General features: G+C 47.3%; 1 protein-coding gene and 1 non-coding gene across 18 annotated transcripts in view; one reads left to right on the top strand and one right to left on the bottom strand.

Annotated features, from left to right (window-relative positions):
* The window catches only part of NOL9 (nucleolar protein 9), a 34552-nt gene extending 13429 nt beyond the window's left edge, over nucleotides 1-21123 (bottom strand). For all 17 annotated transcript variants that reach the window (XM_077977237.1, XM_077977243.1, XM_028840473.2 and 14 more), the window contains exons 1-6: nucleotides 20724-21123; nucleotides 16491-16710; nucleotides 15497-15624; nucleotides 9445-9580; nucleotides 9226-9322; nucleotides 6713-6810 (exon numbers count right to left, since the gene is read on the bottom strand). In XM_077977237.1, the coding sequence (XP_077833363.1) occupies nucleotides 6713-6810; nucleotides 9226-9322; nucleotides 9445-9580; nucleotides 15497-15624; nucleotides 16491-16710; nucleotides 20724-21113 (1069 nt within the window). In that variant the 5' untranslated portion in view covers nucleotides 21114-21123. The remainder of the gene's footprint in view (nucleotides 1-6712; nucleotides 6811-9225; nucleotides 9323-9444; nucleotides 9581-15496; nucleotides 15625-16490; nucleotides 16711-20723) is intronic.
* Nucleotides 5716-5825, top strand: LOC114674960 (U6 spliceosomal RNA). The gene has a single exon (XR_003726053.1). It is a non-coding gene; the product is annotated as a U6 spliceosomal RNA (small nuclear RNA).
* Nucleotides 21124-21182: the final 59 nt, after the last annotated feature.

Here is a 21182-nt window from a genome sequence, read left to right as displayed (position 1 = left end):
CGTAGCTGGAATTGCAGGCATGTGCCACCACGCCCGGCTAATTTTGTATTTTTAGTAGAGACGGGGTTTCTCCATGTTGGTCAGGCTGGTCTTGAACTCCCGACCTCAGGTGATCCACCTACCTCAGCCTCCCAAAGTGCTGAGATTATAGGCGTGAGCCACTGTGCCCAGCCAAGAGCCTCTAATTTTCATAACCCTGTGGCAGGTGGTAGTATCCTCATTTTTATAGATGAGGAAATTGGGAAAGAGATTAACCTGAACAAGGTCGGCTAGTCAGTAAACAGCAAGCTGGCTTAAACCCAGGGGCCTGGCTCCTGTGTCCACACTCCTAATCATGACGTATCTCCTCTGGCCAGGGACAGGGAGCTGAGCAGTTCAATGAGGGCAGGGCCAGCACAGTCAGAGGCCAGTGAGCAGGACTGTGTGCGACAGGGTCAGCAGGGAGATGGCCTGGGTCAGTGTGATTGCAGCAAGGCCATCTGTGACAGAGACTCAACCATCAGAGTGGCCACTATGATGGCAGCTAGGAATTCAGCTAGCGAGGCTCTCTTCAAGGTTGGGGCCAGTAAGGGCAGGGATGTGGGGTGGCCAGTAGCAGAGGGAGTGGCCTGCATAGTTGAGAGAAGACTGAGCAAATATGCAAATAAATTGTAAATAATCATAGCCAGGTTTCTTAACACCAGAGAATAACTTACAAATATGAAAGTGAGGAAGGCTAATGAGAGTGATCCCTGGGATGTTAAGCTGGAATCGGATGAGTCAGAAACTCATGGCTTTCTTTTTTTTTTTTCCTTTTATTTTTTTGAGATGGAGTCTCACTGTGTCACCCAGGCTGGACTGCAGTGGTGCAATCTCAGCTCACTGCAACCTCCACCTTCCAAGTTCAAGTGATTCTCCTGCCTCAGCCTCCCAAGTAGCTGGGATTACAGGCACTTGCCACCACACCTGGCTAATTTTTGGATTTTTTAGTGGAGATGAGGTTTTGCTATGTTGGCCAAGTTGGTCTCAAACTCCTGACCTCAAGTGATCCGCCTGCCTCAGCCTCCCACAGGCTGGGATTACAGGTATGAAGAACCGTGCTGGCCTCATGGTTTTAATGAAACAGAAAAGGTATCTATACAAGTATAGATCTATATGCATATATACACATATGTATGTATGGGTTTAAATATGTCATAGATGCTAGCTTTGTGCACTGAGATCTAGAAACAATGACACACCAAAGGCAACAAGCGCACACAGTACTGAAACTCTGGTTTCAATCTCTCCCTCTGAAAAGGAGCCAGGGCTCTCTGGAAAAATAGCTCATTCCAAGGCTATGGAAGAGAAAGTGAAAGATGACCCTAGAACTTCCTGTTTTGCCAGAAAGTTAAGACAGTGCTCAAAAAAGGATGGAGCCATGGAGTAGCTAGGGTCAGTACAGCTGGAGGGCCCAGGCCAAGGGTGCAGTCAGGACCTAGGACGTAAGAGGAGCTCAGTAGACAGACGGGTCCTAGGAGGTGGCCGGCAGGACAGAGTGGTTGCTTATACATAGGGATATTGTATACATACATTAATGTATTCAGAATAATGAGCCAAGTTTTTTTGTTTTTCTTTCTTTTTTTTTTTTTTTTAAAGACAGACAGGGTCAGCTGGACATGGTGGCTTACACCTATAATTCTAGCACTTTGGGAGACCAAGGCAGGTGGATCACCTGAGGTCAGGAGTTCGAAACCAGCCTGGCCAACATGGTGAAACCCCGCCTCTACTAAAAATACAAAAAATTATCCAGGCGTGGTGGCGCACGCCTGTAATCCCAGCTACTTGGGAGGCTGAGGCAGGAGAATCGCTTGAACCTAGGAGGCACGGGTTGCAGTGAGCCGAGATCGTGCTACTGCACTCCAGCCTGGGCAGCAAGAGCAAAAAAATAAAATAAAATAAAAAGTTGGAGGTATCACATTCTCTGACTTCAAAAGCAGTTATAATTAAAAGAGCATGGTCCAGCCCGGGCTACAAAGTGAGACACTGCCTCTAAAAATAATTGTTTAAAAATTAGCCAGGTGTGGGCCGGGTGCGGTGGCTCATGCCTGTAATCCCAGCACTTCAGGAGGCTAAGGCGGGTGGATCACAAGGTCAGGAGATCGAGACCATCCTGGCTAACACGGTGAAACCCCGTCTCTACTAAAAATGCAAAAAATTAGTCGTGCGTTTTAAAGTAAAACAGCATGGCAGGATCAGGCGTGGAGGCTCCGCAATCTCAGTGCTTTCGGAAGCTGAGGCAGATCACCTGTTTCCAGGAATTTGAGGCTGCAGTGAGCTATGATTGTGCTAACGCACTCCAGCCTGGGTGACAGTGAAACCCTGTCTCTCTCAGAAACGAAGCACGGTAATGGCATAAAAAGAGACATATCACTCAATGGAACAGCATAGAAAGTCTGGAAATAAACACTGCATTTACAGCCAATTTATTTCTGACAAAGATGCTAATAACAAAACAAGGGGGAATGATAGTCTTCAATAAACAAGACCAGGAAATCTGGTTATTCACAGGGAAAAGAAGGATACTACTAGATATCTTTATCAAACATCATATACAAAAATCAACTCAAAATGGAATAAAGACTTAAGTATTAAGACCTGAAACTGGCCGGGCGTGGTGGCTCACGCCTGTAATCCCAGCACTTTGGGAGGCCAAGGCGGGCGGATCACAAGGTCAGATCAAGACAATCCTGGCTAACAAGGTGAAACCCCGTTTCTATAAAAATACAAAAAATTAGCCAGGCATGGTGGCGGGCACCTGTGGTCCCACCTACTCGGGAGTCGAGGCAGGAGAATGGTGTGAACCCGGGAGGTGGAGCTTACAGTGAGGTAAGATAGTGCCACTGCACTCCAGCCTGGGCGACAAGCGAGACTCTGTCTCAAAAAAAAAAAAAAAAGACCTGAAACTGTAAACCTACTAGAGGAAACGCTTCATGACACTGGTCTAGGTAACAATTTCCTAGATATGACCCTGAAAACAAAGGTAACAATAGACAAATGAGATGGCATCAAACTAAAAAGCTTCTGCATAACAAAGGAAAGAATTTACAAAGAGACAACCCTCAGAATGGGAGAAAACATTTGTAAATCATACATCTGATAAGGGGTTAATATCCAAAATATGTAAGGAACACAAGAAATTCAACAGGAAGAAAGCAAATAACCCAACTGAAAAATGGGGAAGGGACTTGTACTGACTTCAAAACTTACCGAAAAGCTATAGTAATGAAAACAGTATGATACTGGGTCAAGGACAGACATGTAGACCAATGAAACAGAAATGGAATCAGGAAATAAGCCCATACATATAAGATCAAACCATCTTCAAGATAGTCTTTTCAACAAATGGTGGTGGAAAATCTCAATATCTATATTCAAAAGAAAGAAGCTGGACCAATTCCTTACAGCATATGAAAATGTTCATTCAAAATGGATCAGAAACTTAAACTTAAGAGCAAAAATGGAACAAACATATTCAGGCTGAAAAATTTAAAAATAAAAAAAGTTAAAAAGTTAAAAACTATAAAGCTCTTACAAGAAAACATGAGAGAAAATCATGATGACATTAGATTTAGTAATGATTTCAAGGATATAACACTAAAAGCATAGGCAACAAGTGAAAAAATAGATACACTGAACTTCATCAAAATTAAGAACTGTGCATTGGCCAGGCGCAGTGGGGAGGCCGAGGCGGGTGGATCACGCAGTCAGGAGATCAAGACCATCCTGGCTAATACGGTGAAACCCCATCTCTACTAAAAATACAAAAAATTAGCTGGACGTGGTGGCGGGCGCCTGTAGTCCCAGCTACCCGGGAGGCTGATGCAGGAGAATGGCATGAACCCGCGAGGCAGAGCTTGTAGTAAGCCGAGAGCATGCCACTGCACTCCAGCCTGGGCGACAGAGCAAAGAGCAAGACTCCGTCTCAAACAAAAACAAAAACAAAAACAAAAAACAAACCATGCAAGCAATATTCAAGGACTGGAATAGACATTTCTCCAAAGAAGATATACAAATGGCCAATAAGCACATGCTCAACATCATTAGTCATTTAAGGGAATGTAAATGAAAACCAAAATGAGACATTACTTCACACAAACTCGGACAGCTATAATCAAAATAAGCATTGGTGAGGATACGGAGAAATCAGAACTCTTGTGCATTGCTGCTGGGAATGTAAAATGCAACTACTGTGAAAAACGGTTTGGCAGTTCTCAAAACGTTAAACACAGAACTACCATAAGACCCAGCAATTCCACTCCTTGGTATATACCTGAAAGAACTGAAAGCAGGATCTGGAGGAGATATTTGAATACCCGTGTTTATAGCAGGATTATTCACGAGAGCCAAAATGTGGAAAGAACCCAAGTGTCCATCAACAGCTGAATGGATAAACTAAATGTGATATAAACATACAACTGAATAACATCCAGCCATGAAAAGGAATTAATTTTTTTTTTGAGACAGAATCTCACTCTGTCGCCCAGGCTGGCGTGTAATGGTGCAATTTCAGCTCACTGCAGCCTCCACCTCCCAGGTTCAAGTGATCCTCCTGCTTCAGACTCCCAAGTATCTGGGACTATAGGCATGGGCCACCAAGCCCAGCTAATTTTTATAATTTTTTATAATTATAAAAATTTTTATACATTTTTATAATGTCTTATAGAGACTGGGTTTCACCATGCTACCCTGGTCTCAAACTCCCAGGCTCAAGCAATCTGTCCACCTTGGCCTCCCAAAGTGCTGGGATTACAGGTGTGAGTCATGGTACCTGGCCAGCAATTAAATTTTGATACATGCTACAACATGGATGGATTCTGACAATACTATGCTGAGTGAAATAAGCCAGACAAAGGGTAAGTATTGGATGACTCCACTTACATGAGAATAGCCAAATTCATAGGGACAAAAAGTAGAACAGAGGTGAAGTCTCTAGGGGCTAGGAAAGAGGACAAGAGGGATTTATTCTTTTTTTTTTTTTTTGAGACAGAGTCTCGCTCTGTCACCCAGGCTGGAGTGCAGTGGCGCGATCTCGGCTCATTGCAAGCTCCGCCTCCCGGGTTCACGCCATTCTCCTGCTTCAGCCTCCCGAGTAGATGGGACTACAGACGCCTGCCACCACACCCGGCTAATTTTTTGTATTTTTAGTAGAGAGATGGGGTTTCACCGAGTTAACCAGGATGGTCTTGATCTCCTGACCTTGTGATCCACCGGCCTTGGCCTCCCAAAGTGCTGGGATTACAGGCGTGAGCCACCACGCCCGGCTGAGAGTTATTCTTTAATGAGTACAGTTTTCATTTTGGGATGACAAAAAACCACACCTAATTTTTAAATTTTTTTGTAGAAACAGGGTCTCACCCCATTGCAAACACAACAAAAGTTGTGGCCAGGCACAGTGGCTCATGCCTATAATCCCAGCACTTAGGAGTCGGAGGTGAGTGGACGACCTGAGGTCAGGAGTTCCAGACCAGACTAGCCAACAAGGTGAAACCCTGTCTTTACTAAAAATATAAAAATTAGCTGGGCATGGTGGCATGCACCTGTAGTCACAGTTACTCAGGAGGCTGAGGCAGGAAAACAGTTCCAACTCAGGAGGCGGAGGTTACAGAGAGCACAGATCACACCACGCACTCTAGTCGGCCTGGGTGACAGAGCAAGACTCCATCTCAAAGAAAAAAAAAAAAAGAAAGCAATGTGGTACTTATTTCAGCAGCACATACCCTAAAAAACTGGAACGATACAGAGAAGACTGGCAATGGGCCCTGTACAAGGATAACATGCAAATTCATGAAATCTTCTATATTATTTTTTTCAAAAAGAGATGGAGAACTGTGGGTTAGGTTCTGAACCAGATAAAGGACATTAGGGGCTGGGCGTGGTGGTTCATGACTGTAATCCCAGCACTTTAGGAGGTCGGCGCCGGCAGACCACAAGGTCAGGAGATCGAGACCATCCTGGCTAACATGGTGAAACCCTGTCTCTACTAAAAAATTACAAAAAATTAGCCAGGCGTGGTGGCGGGTGCCTGTAGTCCCAACTACTCAGGAGGCTGAGGCAGGAGAATGGCATGAACCCAGGAGGCGGAGCTTGTAGTGAGCCGAGATTGTGCCACAGCACTCCAGCCTGGGCGACAGAGCGAGACTCCGTCTCAAAAAAAAAAAAAAGGCTGGGCGTGGTGGATCACGCAGTGAGATCGAGACCATCCTGGCTAACATGGTGAAACCCCATCTCTACTAAAAATACAAAAAATTAGCTGGACGTGGTGGTGGGCGCCTGTAGTCCCAGCTACCCGGGAGGCTGAGGCAGGAGAATGGCATGAACCTGGGAGGCGGAGCTTGCAGTGAGCCAAGATCGGGTCACTGCACTCCAGCCTGGGCAACAAAGTGAGACTCTGTCTCAAAAAAAAAAAAAGAAATTAGGGAAACATATGTTTCTAATTTACATAAAACAAAATAATTTTTGCCACCACACCCAATTAATTTCAAAGAACAAAATGAGTAGCAGATCCATTTCCTAAAATGAGAAAACCCCATAGTTTTTGGAGGTTAGTGGAACAAGTTATGGAAAGACCCTGAGTTTGGTAGATGCGTGTTCACTTTTAATATTTTATACTCTTCTATTTTTGAGTTTTGGTAAGCATCATTACATATGAACTTCATAAAACCAAGACATTCGAGAAATACATAATACATACCCAGAACTGGTTCTGTAATGTTAAGTAAAGAAATGCAACCAGGAGGGGTAAATTCTGTCTGTCCCAGATCACATTCCAAATAGTCAACGCAGGGAAGACTGCAAATTTTTAAAAAGAAAAAAGAAAGAAAATCCTAACTAGCTTTACTCGGTAGAAAGGATAATCAGACAGTAAAGATTTCATGTGACACACAGGCATAATCCACCCCACACAGCACTTCAAAGTGAAGCCCCAACATGACAATCACTGTTTAAAAACGAGTCCAGAGAAATTCAGTGCAGACGTGGTCACAATGTCCATTTATAACATGGGCACAACTTGCTCTTTCAGAGAATTTTTTTTTTTCCAGACAGAGTCTCACTCTGTCGCCCAGGTTGGAGTGCAGTGGCGCGATCTCGGCTGGCTACAACCTCCGTTTCCCAGGCTCGAGCAATTCTCCTGCCTCACCCTCCCAAGTAGCTGGGATTACAGGCATGTGGCATCATGCCCGGCTAATTTTTGTATTTTTAGTAGAGACGGGGTTTCACCATGTTGGCCAGGCTGGTCTTGAATTCCTGACCTCAAGTGATCCACCCACCTCGGCCTCCTAAAGTGCTGGGATTAAAGGCATGAGCCACCACACCTGGCCATCTTTCACGTAAGTTTATTTTTTCTTGAGACAGGGCGTCACTGAGTCACCCAGGCTGGAGTACAGGGATCAGAACTCACTGCAGCCTCGACCTCCTGGGCTCAAGCAATACTCCCTCCTTAGCCTCCCAAGTAGCTGGGACCACAGGCACATGCCACCACGCCCGACTAATTTCTAAATTTTTTGTAGAGACAGGGTCTCATTACGTTGCCCAGGCTGGTCCCAAACTCCTGGGCTCAAGCAATCCTCCTACCTCAGCTTCCCAAAGTGCTGGGATTACAGGCAGAAGCCACAGTACCCAGCCATTTTTTTTTTTTTTTGAGATAGAGTCAAAAAAAAAGGTCAGGAGAGGTCAGGAGATCAAGACTATCCTGGCTAACACGGGGAAACCCCATCACTACTAAAAATACAAAAAATTAGCCAGGCGTGGTGGTGGGCGCCTGTAGTCCCAGCTATTTGGGAGGCTGAGGCAGGAGAATGGCATGAACCCGGGAGGAGGAGCTTCATGAAGTAAGTTGAGATGGTGCCACTGCACTCCAGCCTGGGTGACAGAGCGAGACTCCGTCTCAAAAAAAAAAAAAAAAAAAAAAAGGCCGGGTGCAGTGGCTCACGCCTGTAATCCCAGCACTTTGGGAGGCTGAGGCAGGCGGATCACGAGTTCAGGAGATCGAGACCATCCTGGCTAACACGGTGAAATCCAGTCTCTACTAAAAATACAAAAGAAAATTAGCCGGACATGGTGGCAGGCTCCTGTAGTCCCAGCTACTCGGGAGGCTGAGGCAGGAAAATGGCATGAACCTGGGAGGCGGAGCTTGCAGTGAGCTGAGATCGTGCCACCGCACTCCAGCCTGAGCGACAAGAGCGAAACTCTGTCTCAAAAACAAACAAACAAACAAACAACTAGCCAGGTGTGGTGGTGCTCTACTATGGTCCCAGATACTTGGTAGGCTAAAGTGGGACGACTGCTTGAACCCAGGACGTTAAGGCTGCAGCAAGCCGTGTTCATTCCACTATACTTTTGGCTGGGCAACACAGTCAGACCTGGTCTCAAAAAAAAAAAAAATAATTAAAAGAAAATTCCAGCTGGGCACAGTGGCTCACTCCTGTAATCCCAGCACTTTGGGAGTCTGAGATGGGCGGATCACGAGGTCAGGAGATAGAGATCATCCTGGCTAACACAGGGAAACCCTGTCTCTACTAAAAATACAAAAAATTAGCCAGGTGTGGTGGCGGGCGCCTGTAGTCCCAGCTACTCGGGAGGTTGAGGCAGGAGAATGGTGTGAACCCGGGAGGTGGGGCTTGCAGTGAGCCAAGATTGCGCTACTGCACTCCAGCCTGGGCGACAGAGCGAGACTCCATCTCAAAAAAAAAAAAAAGAAAATTCCCAGGAGTTCAAGACCAGACTGGGCAACACAGCAAGACCTCGTCCCTACAAAAAAAATTAAAATAAGAAAATTAGCCAGGCATGGTGGCCCATGGCTGAGTCCCAGCTGCTTAGGAGGCTGAGGTGGGAGGATCGCACTTGAGCCCAGGAGTTCAAGACTATGAGGTATGATTGTGCCATTGCACTCCAGCCTGAGGGAGACCCTGTCTGAAAAAAAAACAAATCAAACCACACACATATACCAGAACTTATGAATACAGACTCTGAGACCAAGTGTCTCCTCTTGGAAGTTCACCTGCAGGCAAGCTAGTCAGCCCACGATAGAGCACTGTCATACGCTGCAAAGCAGAGGGCAGTGAGGACCAGATGCTTTAGCTGGGCAGCTTTAGAACTGTATGTAATCTCTAGCTAGAAGCCAAGAAGCACTCCCTCCAAATCAAAAATCCCACTTAATGCCAAAAACCTAGCAATGTGTCAAAGCCATAAGAAAAGCACTCTTACCTATTTAACAACTGGTTAATCAGGTATCTATTAAATGTTGACTTTCCAACATCCTGGGATCCACAAACCAGAATGACAGGGCAGCCATCTACTTCTTCTGAAGGGGAAACAAACATTGATTGCTAGAATTAGCCATCTTCCTTGGACTCGAATTATGACTAATAATCATCTGGGGGTTTGGTGGACAGACACTCAGGGTGATCAGTGTGTATTACTCACCACAGGAAACACTGACTAACTCTTCCAGGGCTGAAAGGGTACTCTCGGTTAACTGAAGGCCTTTCCTTTTTTTCTCTTTTCTGATGCCAACAGACCTCAAGGCTAAATATTCAGGTTTAATCTGGGGAGTTGGACTCTGAAATCAACAATTTAAACTTTAAGGTGAAAAAATGCATAGTTTTTTCTTCAGTACTAAATTAAACAAGCCTCACCCAGTTATGAGCCAGAGAAGATAAACTGTTTCCTCCCTTTGTCTCCTGCCCCCAAATCCAGCCCATCAACAAGTGTTGCCAACTCTATTCCTGAAGTTATCCACGTCTGTTTTCAGTTTCTGCTTTCTCCCGAGCTGCCACTGCCTCCACAGCAGACTCCAGAGAAAAAGATAATGCCTGGTAAGACTTGACTGCACAGGAAGCATTCAGCAAGGGGCCCTGGCTCTAGACCAGGTGAGTGATGTAGAGTTAAGTCAAGGCAACCTCTGAAAACATAAAGCAGAAACACATAGAACATATGCAAACAGAGTTGAAAGGAGGGAGAACACAGGTCTGTGAAGTCCAGGACTGGAAAAGCAGCCCAAGGAAAGGAAGAGCAGACCCTTGCTGAGGCAGGTAAGGCTCAGTTGGAACCAGCTCACCACAGAAGAGGATGAAGGAAGGGACCCCCTCCATGAGCACATCCTCTTGCAATTCATCAACACAGAATAAAGACATCATAGGCCAGGCGCGGTGGCTCACGCCTGTAATCCCACCACTTTGGGAGGCCGACACGGGCAGATCACCTGAGGTCAGGAGTTCGAGACCAGCCTCAACATGGAGAAACCTGTCTCTACTAAAAATATAAAATTAGCCTGACATGGTGGCACATTCCTGTAATCCCAGCTACTCGGGAGGCTGAGGCAGGAGAATTGCTTGAACCTGGGAGGCGGAGGTTGCAGTGAGCTGAGATTGCACCATTGCACTCCAGCCCGGGCAACAAGAGCGAAACTCCGTCTCAAAAAAAAAAAAAAAAAAAAGACATCATAAAGAAATGTGAAGCAGGCTGGGTGCAGTGGTGCATGCCTGTAATCCCAGCTACTTGGGAGGCTGAAGCACAAGAATTGTCTGAACTCAGGAGGTGGAGGTTGCAGTGGGTCAAGATTGTGGCACTGCACTCCAGCCTGGGCGATAGAGCGAGACTGTGTCTGTGTCTCAAAAAAAATAAAAAATACGGTGGCTCAAGCCTGTAATCCCAGCACTTTGGGAGGCTGAGACGGGTGGATCACGAGGTCAGGAGATCGAGACCATCCTGGCTAACACGGTGAAACCCCGTCTCTACTAAAAAATACAAAAAAAAACTAGCTGGGCGAGGTGGCGGGCGCCTGTAGTCCCAGCTACTCGGGAGGCTGAGGCAGGAGAATGGCGTGAACCTGGGAGCTTGCAGTGAGCTGAGATCCGGCCACTGCACTCCAGCCTGGGCAACAAGCAAGACTCCGTCTCAAAAAAATAAATAAAAAAATAAAAAATAAAAAAATAAAAAATAAAATAAAATAAAAAAGAGAAGCAGCCTAGTGTGAGGCTTCATATTGGTAATGCTGGATCCTAGAAAACAATAGAACAAGGCCTTCAACAATTTGAGAAAAAAGTCTTCTGAACCAACCATTCTACACTATGTGTAATTATCAATCACTGAGGGCAAAACAAGAACATCTAATAAAATTAGATAATCAAGTTTACTATCTTCCTTAAGTGAAAAAACAACTCCAGAATCTACTGACACATCCAGAGGGTGGGATAGGGAGAAAAGTATCCAAGAAAGAGCATAAGAAATACGAAGAGTGGTAGTGAAGTCCCAGAAAAAAACAGATAAAGCTGAAAATAAATGTAAAAAGAATGTCGCTGCCCAATGGCATCTGGAACATTCACTTTCAGTAAGAAAGGCTTGAGAACAGGCAATTCCATCTCCTCCTCTGCAGTCCTGGTCCAGCTACTGGACTCTGCAGTGGACTAACAGGCAACCACAACAGCCCGTTCACTGTCCGGCTCTCATTTCCTCTCTCCTTTCACTTCAAATTCCCCACACCCACCTCGTATCTATCTGCTTCCCACACGGTAATGACCTTGGTTCCATTTCCCAGTGCAGCAGGAAATAATCAGAGGACAACTTCTACTTCCTCTGGCCCTCTCCTAGGGACTTCCTCCAGCCACTATGAATGACCTGGCTGTGCTCCTAAGGCCACATGATGCCAGAACCGGAACTATCCCTAGTGGCTAACTTACAGACATAGTTCCGGCAGCCTCTCCTCTCTCTGCTGCATGGTTACCTCCCCTCTCCTCTGGATCATTCCCATCTGCCATGTTCCAGCATGTTTTTTTCATCCATCTTAACAAAATTACAAAACTCTCCTGATCATACTTACCCCTCCAACTACTGCTTCATTTCCTTCCTTCCCTTTACAGCTAACTTCTACCAAAGCAAAATACTTTACTACTAAACCCGTCAGTCCCTCTCCACCCAGGCTCTTGACCCCATTCCAATCAGGCTACTTCCCGGCCTCTACAGCCAGCGCTTTCTCAGGTCTCACCTGACCACCAGCAGCATTTATCACTGCTGTTCAGTTAAGTCTCATTTAAAGACTTCCTGACCCACAGGACATCACACACTGGGTTTTCCACTAAAACCAATGACTAGGCCGGGCGCGGTGGCTCAAGCCTGTAATCTCAGCACTTTGGGAGGCCGAGGCAGGTGGATCATGAGGTCAGGAGATCGAGACCATCCTGGCTAACATGATGAAACCCCGTCTCTACTAAAAATACAAAAAACTAGCCGGGCGTGGTGGCGGGCGCCTGTAGTCCCAGCTACTCGGAGGCTGAGGCGGGAGAATGGCGTGAACCCGGGAGGTGGAGCTTGCAGTGAGCCGATATCGCGCCACTGCACTCCAGCCTGGGCGACAGAGTGAGACTCCGTCTCAAAAAAAAAAAAAAAAAAAAAAAAAAAAAAACCAATGACTATCTGCTGCTCCCTCATCTTTGCCTGGACCTCTTCTTGGAGTGCCCTAGGGCTCAGAGCTGGAACCGTCTTGTTTCTATCTATTCAACTCCATAGGCATTATTATTGCATCTGGTGGCCTGGGTATCCTCTCTGCTGAAGGCTCCCATATTTCCACCTCCAAACTCTTCCCTGAACTCCAGACTCATACATTCAACTGCCCACTTGACATGTCCAGCTGGATATCTACCAGGCATCTCAAGGTTAACAAATCGAAACCCACTCCTCCTGCAGTGACCCCATCCCAGTTAATGGCAACTACATGCACCTCAGTGGTTAAGCCAAAAACCTGCTGTGATTCCTTGATTCTTCCTCACCCCTCACATATCCAGTCTGTCTGCCAATCCTGCAGATTAGACTCCACCTACTGGCCCATGGGAGACAATTATAGTAATAGAACTTAAGGAAACGAAAAAAAAAAAGAACTTAAGGAAATGAATAATATGGCCAGCAAAAATTTAGAGATGAGGCCGGACACGGTGGCTCACACCTGTAATCTCAGCACTTTTGGAGGCAGGTGGATTGCTTGGGTCCAAGAGCTCGTGACCAGCCTGGGCAACAAGGCAAAATCCTGTCTCTACAAAAACTACAAAAATTAGCCGGGAGTCATGGCATGTACCTGTAATCCCAGCTACTGCGAGGCTCTGGTGGGAGGATCACCTGAGCCTGGAAAGGCTGAGGCTGCAGTGAGCTGAGATCTTGCCACTGCACTCCAGCCTGGGCAACAGAGACTTTATCTCAAAAATACAAATAAAAGCTCTCTTCTAGGGACGTTGTCTACAGGAAGTGAGAATGGTCCAGCATTTGACACAGCATCATAGGCTTTCCTACAATACACCGTGATAGGCTTCCTACAATACACCATCATAGGCTTCCTACAATACACCATCATAGGCTTCCTACAATACACCGTGATAGGCTTCTTACAACACACCGTGATAGGCTTCCTACAATACACGTGATAGGGTTCCTACAATACACCGTGATAGGGTTCCTACAATACACCGTGATACGGTTCCTACAATACACCACGATAGGGTTCCTACAATACACCGTGATAAGCTTCCTACAATACACCACGATAGGGTTCCTACAATACACCGTCATAGGCTTCCAACAATACACCGTGCTAGGCTTCCTACAATACACCATGATAGGGTTCCTACAATATACTGTCATAGGCTTCCTACAATACACTGTGATAGGGTTCCTACAATACACCATGCTAGCTTCCTACAATACACCATGCTAGGCTTCCTACAATACACCGTGCTAGGCTTCCTACAATACACCGTGCTAGGCTTCCTACAATACACCGTGCTAGGCTTCCTACAATACACCATGCTAGGCTTCCTACAATACACCGTGCTAGGCTTCCTACAATACACCGTGCTAGGCTTCCTACAATACACCGTGCTAGGCTTCCTACAATACACCGTGATAGGGTTCCTACAATACACCGTGCTAGGCTTCCTACAACACAGCCTCGTTTTGTTAAGAGCCTCCTGAACCCCTGGTAATAAAACTGTTTGTCTCTGTAACAAGAAGGTTGGGAAAACACCAAAATCTGCATTGGCGTGGGCCCAGTCCATGCCATGAGACCTAAAGTTCTTTTTTTTTGAGACGGATTCTCACTCTGTCTCCCAGGCTGGAGTGCAGTGGTGCAATCTCCGCTCATTGCAACCTCCGTCTCCCAGGTTCCAGCGATTCTCCTGCCTCAGCCTCTGGAGTAGCTGAGATTACAGGCGCGTGCCCCACGCCCAGCTAATTTTTTGTATTTTTACTAGAGATGGGGTTTCACCATGTTGGCCAGGCTGGTCTTCAACTCCTGACCTGAAGTGATCTGCCCACTTTGGCCTCCCAAAGTGCTGGGATTACAGGCATGAGTCACCGCACCCGGCCAAGATCTAAAATTCTTATGAGATTGTCCAAAACAAAAAACATGTCAGCAGAGCCTATGGTGGTTCCATGTGTGCTAAATGTGTTCAAGACAGGATCAAGCGTGCTTTCCTTCTCGAGGAGGAGAACATCATTGTAAAAGTGTTGAAGGCACAAACACAGAGTCAGAAAGCTAAATAAAAAATGAAGCCTTTTTGAGTAATAAAAATTACGACTTGTTAAAAATTAGAGGTAAGGAAAGAGGTAAAAGAAAATATAAGTACATTTAAACTACTCATTCATAGTTTAGAGAAAATTTTTATTATCTCAAATTAATAAACAGAGATATAAAGACAACCATTAAAAATCCCAAAAAAGGCCAGGCGTGGTGGCTCACACCTATAATCCCAGCACTTTGGGAGGCAAAGCAGAGGTGGGTGGATCACCTGAGGTCAGGAATTTGAGACCAGACTGACCAACATGGTGAAACCCTGTCTGTACTAAAAAACACAAAAATTAGCCGGGCATGGTGGCATGCACCTGTGGTCCCAGCTACTCGGGAGGCTGAGGCAGGAAAATCACTTGAACCCAGGAGGCGGAGGTTGCAGTGAGCTGACATTGCACCACTGTACTCCGGCCTGGTGACAGAGTGAGACTCCATCTCAAAACAAAAAACAAAAAACAAGAAAAAAAAATTAGCCGGGCATGGTGGCAGGCGCCTGTAATCCCAGCTACTTAAGAGGCTGAGGTAGGAGAATCGCTTGACCCTGGGAAGCGGGGGTTGCAGTGAGGTTGAGGTTACACCACTACAATCCAGCCTGAGTGATAGAGACTCAGTCTCAAAAACAAACAAACAAACAAACAAAACCAAAAAAGCAGGGCTGGAGCATGGTGTTAATAAAAACCCAAAAAGCACATAACCAACTACGATATAAAATGCTGGCTGAGGAATGAAACTGAGGAGGGGAGGATGAACATTTTTCACAATATACCTTTCTATACTATTTTCTGTATACACGTATTACATTCGGTAGAACCAAGAGCACTATATGGACAAACTGCTCTTCCAAGACAACATCCTACATAGTCATTTAATATCACTGTTTTGGTGCAAGTAATTAGCAAATCTCTGAATAAAAACGGGTTCTACCTCTTGCACAAAAATGTAGGATGAACCTGGATAGCTGGTTATGAAGTTTACAGACGCAGTTTTCAGATGTTCTAGCAACACAATGGAACACTGAAGAGAAAAATTCTGCATCGACCAACGCCTGTCATCTGTAAAGAGAAAAAGAAACCACCTTAGAAGCACTAACTTAATTACGTTCCACACCCTTTAGGACTGCCATCTCCTCGGCTAAACTATAAACTTCAGGAGTAGGAACTGTGGTTGAGAGCCTTTTTCAGGGGGCCATACTGCATACTCAGAACACACCTGGGGGGAGAAGTCAATCCAGGTTTGCCACATAATAATTTTGTGGCCTTGAACAATTTTTCTTGTCAGTAAAATGGTGATAACAATAGTACTTTCACTTTCAGGACCCTTGTAAGGGTTTATATACATATAGCAAAGTCCTTGGCACACTGTCTAGACCATAGTAAGCATCTAAAAAAATTTTTTTGAGACAAAGAGTTTCGCTGTCACCCAGGCTGCAGGGCAGTGGCCCGATCTTGGCTTACTACAAGCTCCGCCTCCCAGGTTCACACCATTCTCCTGTCTCAGCCTCCCACCACCATGCCCGGCTAATTTTTTGCATTTTTATTTTTATTTTTATTTATTTATTTATTTATTTATTTTGAAAAGGAGTCTTACTCTGTCGCCCAGGCTGGAGTGCAGTGGCGCGATCTCCACTCACTGCAAGCTCCGCCTCCCAGGATCACGCCATTCTCCTGCCTCAGCCTCCCGAGTAGCTGGGGCTACAGGCGCCCGCCACCACGCTTGGCTAATTTTTTTTTGTATTTTTAGTAGAGACAGGGTTTCACTGTGTTAGCCAGGATGGTCTTGATCTGACCTCGTGATCCGCCCACATCAGCCTCCCAAAGTGCTGGGATTACAGGCGTGAGCCACTGTGCTCAGCCCTAAAAATTATTAATTAGTATTAGCACAGTAGGCCCTCAGTAAATTACCCAGTTCTTTTCATTACCAAGGTTAAGATGAGATTTGAGCAAATTCCGGGCTTCCCTTTTGAGTTCTTTCTTGCTTTTCTCAGGCAACGAGTAATGAAGTGCATGGATACTCAAGCAAGAGTGAGTGTACACAGAGAAGATGTCTCGGGCAGGCTGGCCTTGGCTGATGGTAAAACCAAATACCTGCACCTGGCCATAGAGGCAGGTCACACGGCAGATGCCACTGAAAGTAAAACCCTAGCATGGAAAGAAAACAGAAAGAACAAACATTATACATCCTGTCACTAATGACTGAAATATTCTAAAATCTTTTTTTTTCTTTTTTCTTTTTTTTTTTTTTTTTGAGACAGAGTTTCACTCTTGTTGCCCAGGCTGGAGTGCAACGGCGCTATCTCAGCTCACTGCAACTTCCGCCTCCCAGGTTCAAGTATCTCCTGCGAGTAGCTGGGATTACTCGCATGTGCCACCATGCTCGGCTAATTTTGTATTTTTAGTAGAGACGGGGTTTCTCCATGTTGGTCAGGCTGGTCTCGAACTCCCGACCTCAGGCGATCCACCAGCCTTGGCCTCCCAAAGTGCTGGGATTACAGGCATGAGCTACCGCACCTGGCCAGATTCTAAAATCTTAACTTGCTATTCACACATTAAAAGGCAGGTAAGGCCAGGCACAGTGGCTCACACTCGTGAAGCTGAGGCAGGAGGATCACTTGAGCCCAGGAGCTCAAGATCAGCCTGGGCAACAGAGACCTGTTTACAAAACATTTAAAAATTAGCAGGGTGCAGTGGCATGCATCTGTGGTCCTAGTTAGTTGGGAGGCTGAGATGGGTGGACTGCTTGAGTCTCGGAGGTAGAGGCTGCAGTGAGCCATAATTACACCACTCCACTCCATCAGTAATAAATATTGGGCCAGGCACGGTGGCTCACGCCAGTAACCCCGCAACTCTGGGAGAAGGAAGTGGGGGGATCACTTGAGGCCAGGAGTTTGAGACCAGCCTGGACAACATGGCAAATCCCCCAGCACCCCGCTCCCACTGCCACCATCTCTACTAAAACTACAAAAATTAGCTGGGCATGTGCCTGTAATCCCAGCTACTCCAGAGGGTGAGGCATGAGAATCACTTGAACCCAGAGGCAAAGGTTGCAGTGAGCTAAGATTATGCCGGTACACTGCAGCCTGGGTGACAGTGATACTGTCTCAAAAATAAATAAATAAATAAAAATTAAATAAAATAAAAAATTTTAAAAGGCTGCAGTCATAAAAAGGAATGAGATCACGTCCTTTGCAGGGACATGGATGGAGCTAGAAGGCGTTATCCTCAGCAAACTCATTCAGGTACAGAAAATCAAATATTGGCTGGGCATAGTGGCTCACATCTGTAATCCCAGCATTTGGGAGGCCGAGGCGAGCAGATCACAATGTCAGGAGATCGAGACCATCCTGGCTAACACGGTGAAACTCCATCGCTATTTAAAAAAATACAAAACAATTGGCCAGGTGTGGTGGCGGGCGCCTGTAGTCCCAGCTACTAGGGAGGCTGAGGCAGAAGAATGGCGTGAACCCAGGAGGCGGAGCTTGCAGTGAGCCGAGATTGCACCACTGCACTCCAGCCTGGGTGGCAGAGTGAGAGGAAGGAGAGAGGGAGGGAGGGGAAAAGAAAGGAAGGAGGGGGAGGGAGAGAGGGGTAAAGGAAGGAAAGAAAGGAAAAGGAAAAGAGAGAGCTGGGCACAGTGGCTCATGCCTGTAATCTCAGCACTTTGAGAGGCCTAGGTGGGCGGATCACCTGAGGTCAGGATTTTGAGACCAGCCTGGTCTGCCTCGGCCTCCCAAAGTGCTGGCATTACAAGCGTGAGCCACCGCGCCCGGCCCTTCCTTTCTTCCTTTCTTTCTAGAGTAGCTGGGATTACAGGAGTGTGCCATCACACTCAGCTAATTTTTGTACTTTTAGTAGAGATGAGGTTTCACCATGTTGGTCAGGCTGGTCCCAAACTTCTGACCTCAGGTGATCTGCCAGCTTCAGCCTCCCAAAGTGCTGCGATTACAGGTGTGAGCCACCGTGCCCGGCCCATACTTTATGTTTTTAACCTTAGATCATACCCCATGGCAGCTACAGAGAGAGCATGGTGACTGTGAACTCAGCTCTCTGCTCCTGGTTCAGACAGACTCTACCACTCTGTCCTTTTAAAGACCCACGGCTTGCCAAGTCTCTTCCAGAACTTCCTGGGTTCTGTCTTCCCTCCAGCATTAGACAGGGAATCTCCCAGAAATGGCGTCCATGTTAAGAATCAGGCTGCCTGAGTTTGACTCCTAGCTCTCCCTCTACTGTGTAAGTTACCCAACCTCAGTCTCTTCATCTGTAAACATACTTAGAGATAGGGGCAACTACTCCATAAGAGAGCTGGATGTTTAAATGGGTTCAAAGCCTAAAACACTTAGAACCCTTAAATCCTGGAATTTCTGAGCTCTCAGTAACTGCAATCCTTTTTTTTTTTTTTGAGACAGAGTCTCGCTCTGTCGCCCAGGCTGGAGTGCAGTGGCCGGATCTCAGCTCACTGCAAGCTCCGCCTCCCGGGTTTACGCCATTCTCCTGCCTCAGCCTCCCAAGTAGCTGGGACTACAGGCGCCCGCCACCTCGCCCAGCTAGTTTTTTGTCTTTTTAGTAGAGATGGGGTTTCACCGTGTTAGCCAGGATGGTCTCGATCTCCTGACCTCGTGATCCGCCCGTCTCGGCCTCCCAAAGTGCTGTCCTTTTTTTTTTTAACTATTAAGATCCCTTTCAGGGTTCCAGGTGCAGTGGTTCACACCTGTAATCCCAGCACTTTGGGAGACTGAGGCCGGTGGATCACAAGGTCAGGAGATCGAGACTATCCTGGCTAACATGGTGAAACCCCATCTCTACTAAAAATACAAAAATATAGCCGGGTGAGGTGGCACGCGCCTGTAGTCCCAGCTACTCGGGAGACTGAGCCAGGGGAATTGCTTCAACCCGGGATGTGGGGGTTGCAGTGAGCCCAGAGATCGCGCCACTGCATTCCAGTCTGGCCTCAAAGCAAGACTACGTCTCAAAACAAAAACAAAAAAAAAAAAATCAAATCCCTTTCAGGGCCGGGCAACGTGGTTCCCGCCTGTAAGCCCAGCACTTCGGAGGCCGAGGCGGGTGGGTCACTTGAGGTCAGCCTGGCCAACATGGAGAAACCTCATCTCTACTAAAAATACAAAAATTAGACCGGGGGCAGTGGCTCACGCCTGTAATCCCAGCACTTTAGGAGGTGGATCACCTGAGGTCAGGAGTTCGAGATGAGCCTGACCAACAGGGTGAAACCCTGTCTCTATTAAAAATACGAAAATTGGCCGGGCGCGGTGGCTCAAGCCTGTAATCCCAGCACTTTGGGAGGCCGAGACGGGCAGATCACGAGGTCAGGAGATCGAGACCATCCTGGCGAACACGGTGAAACCCCGTCTCTACTAAAAAATACAAAAAACTAGCCGGTCGAGGTGGCAGGTGCCTGTAGTCCCAGCTACTCAGGAGGCTGAGGCAGGAGAATGGCATAAACCCGGGAGGCGGAGCTTGCAGTGAGCTGAGATCCGGCCACTGCACTCCAGCCAGGGCGACAGAGCGAGACTCCGTATCAAAAAAAAAAAAAAAAAAAAAAATCCAAAAATTAGCTGGGCGTGGTGGCGAGCACCTGTAATTCCAGCTACTTGGGAGGCTGAGGCGGGACAATCACTTGAACTCTGGAGGCAGAGGTTGCAGTGAGCTGAGACTACGCCACTACACTCCAGCCTGGGCGACAAGAGTGAAACTCCGTCTCAAAGAAAATACAAATAAAAATACAAAAATTAGCCGGGCGAGGTGGCGCACTCCTGTAGTCCTAGCTACTCAGGAGGCTGAGGCACGAGAAGCACTTGAGACGGGGGGCGGAGGCTGCAGTGAGCCGAGATCGCGCCACTGCACTCCAATCTGGGGAACAGAGTGAGACTGTGTCAAAATAAAATAAAATAAAATAAAATAATAAATAAATAAATAAAGTCCCTTTAGCTCTTAAGGCCTAGGGACCCCTTAGCAAGGTACCTGTTACTTTGCTGCTTAGGAGAGCCTAGTTGCCAGCACCAAGAAGATGGACTTGAATCCGACTGACAGCCAGAGAAGAGGCCCGGGGGACTACGGTCCTCTCCTACCCTGCAGCTCTCCTGGGGCTGCCTCTCTAGCCCCCCTGCCTTCGGGGACTCCTGCCGGCGTCCCCTACCTACCTGCTCAACCGGCAGCAGCAGTAACGCACGGCCCGGGCCCACTGGCCGCACCGGCGGGATAAGGAGAGGCCGGCGGCAACTCGAGGCGGATGCGAATTCGGATTCGGGTTCGGAGGCCGGGGTCGGGCTAGGGATCGGGCTGGGGGTCGCGGTCTTGGGTCTCCCGGCCGCCGCCGCGCGCGACACCTGACGGGCTCCCTCCCTCCAGTCCACGCCGGCCGCCTGGGCTTGCAGTAATCGCCGCCGTAGGCGCCGCCGACCGCACCAGCGCAGGGTCCCGAGCCGGCGGCGGGGCCGGCGGCTGAGGATGAGCTGGGGCCGGGCCTTGCGGGCCCGCAGCCAAGTGGAACGGCAGGAACCCCGCTTTAGCAGCAACCCCGAGTCCGCCATGCTGGGTACTGGGCCCCTACCGCGCGATAATCTCGCGAGATCCCGTCGCTCCTCCCCTCTGCCCGCCCA

The sequence above is a fragment of the Macaca mulatta genome, chromosome 1 (genome assembly GCF_049350105.2).
Source record: "Macaca mulatta isolate MMU2019108-1 chromosome 1, T2T-MMU8v2.0, whole genome shotgun sequence".
Classification (NCBI taxonomy): Eukaryota; Metazoa; Chordata; class Mammalia; order Primates; family Cercopithecidae; genus Macaca; species Macaca mulatta.
Note: the sequence above shows the minus strand (reverse complement) of the source record. Positions and strands in the feature narration are given on the sequence as shown.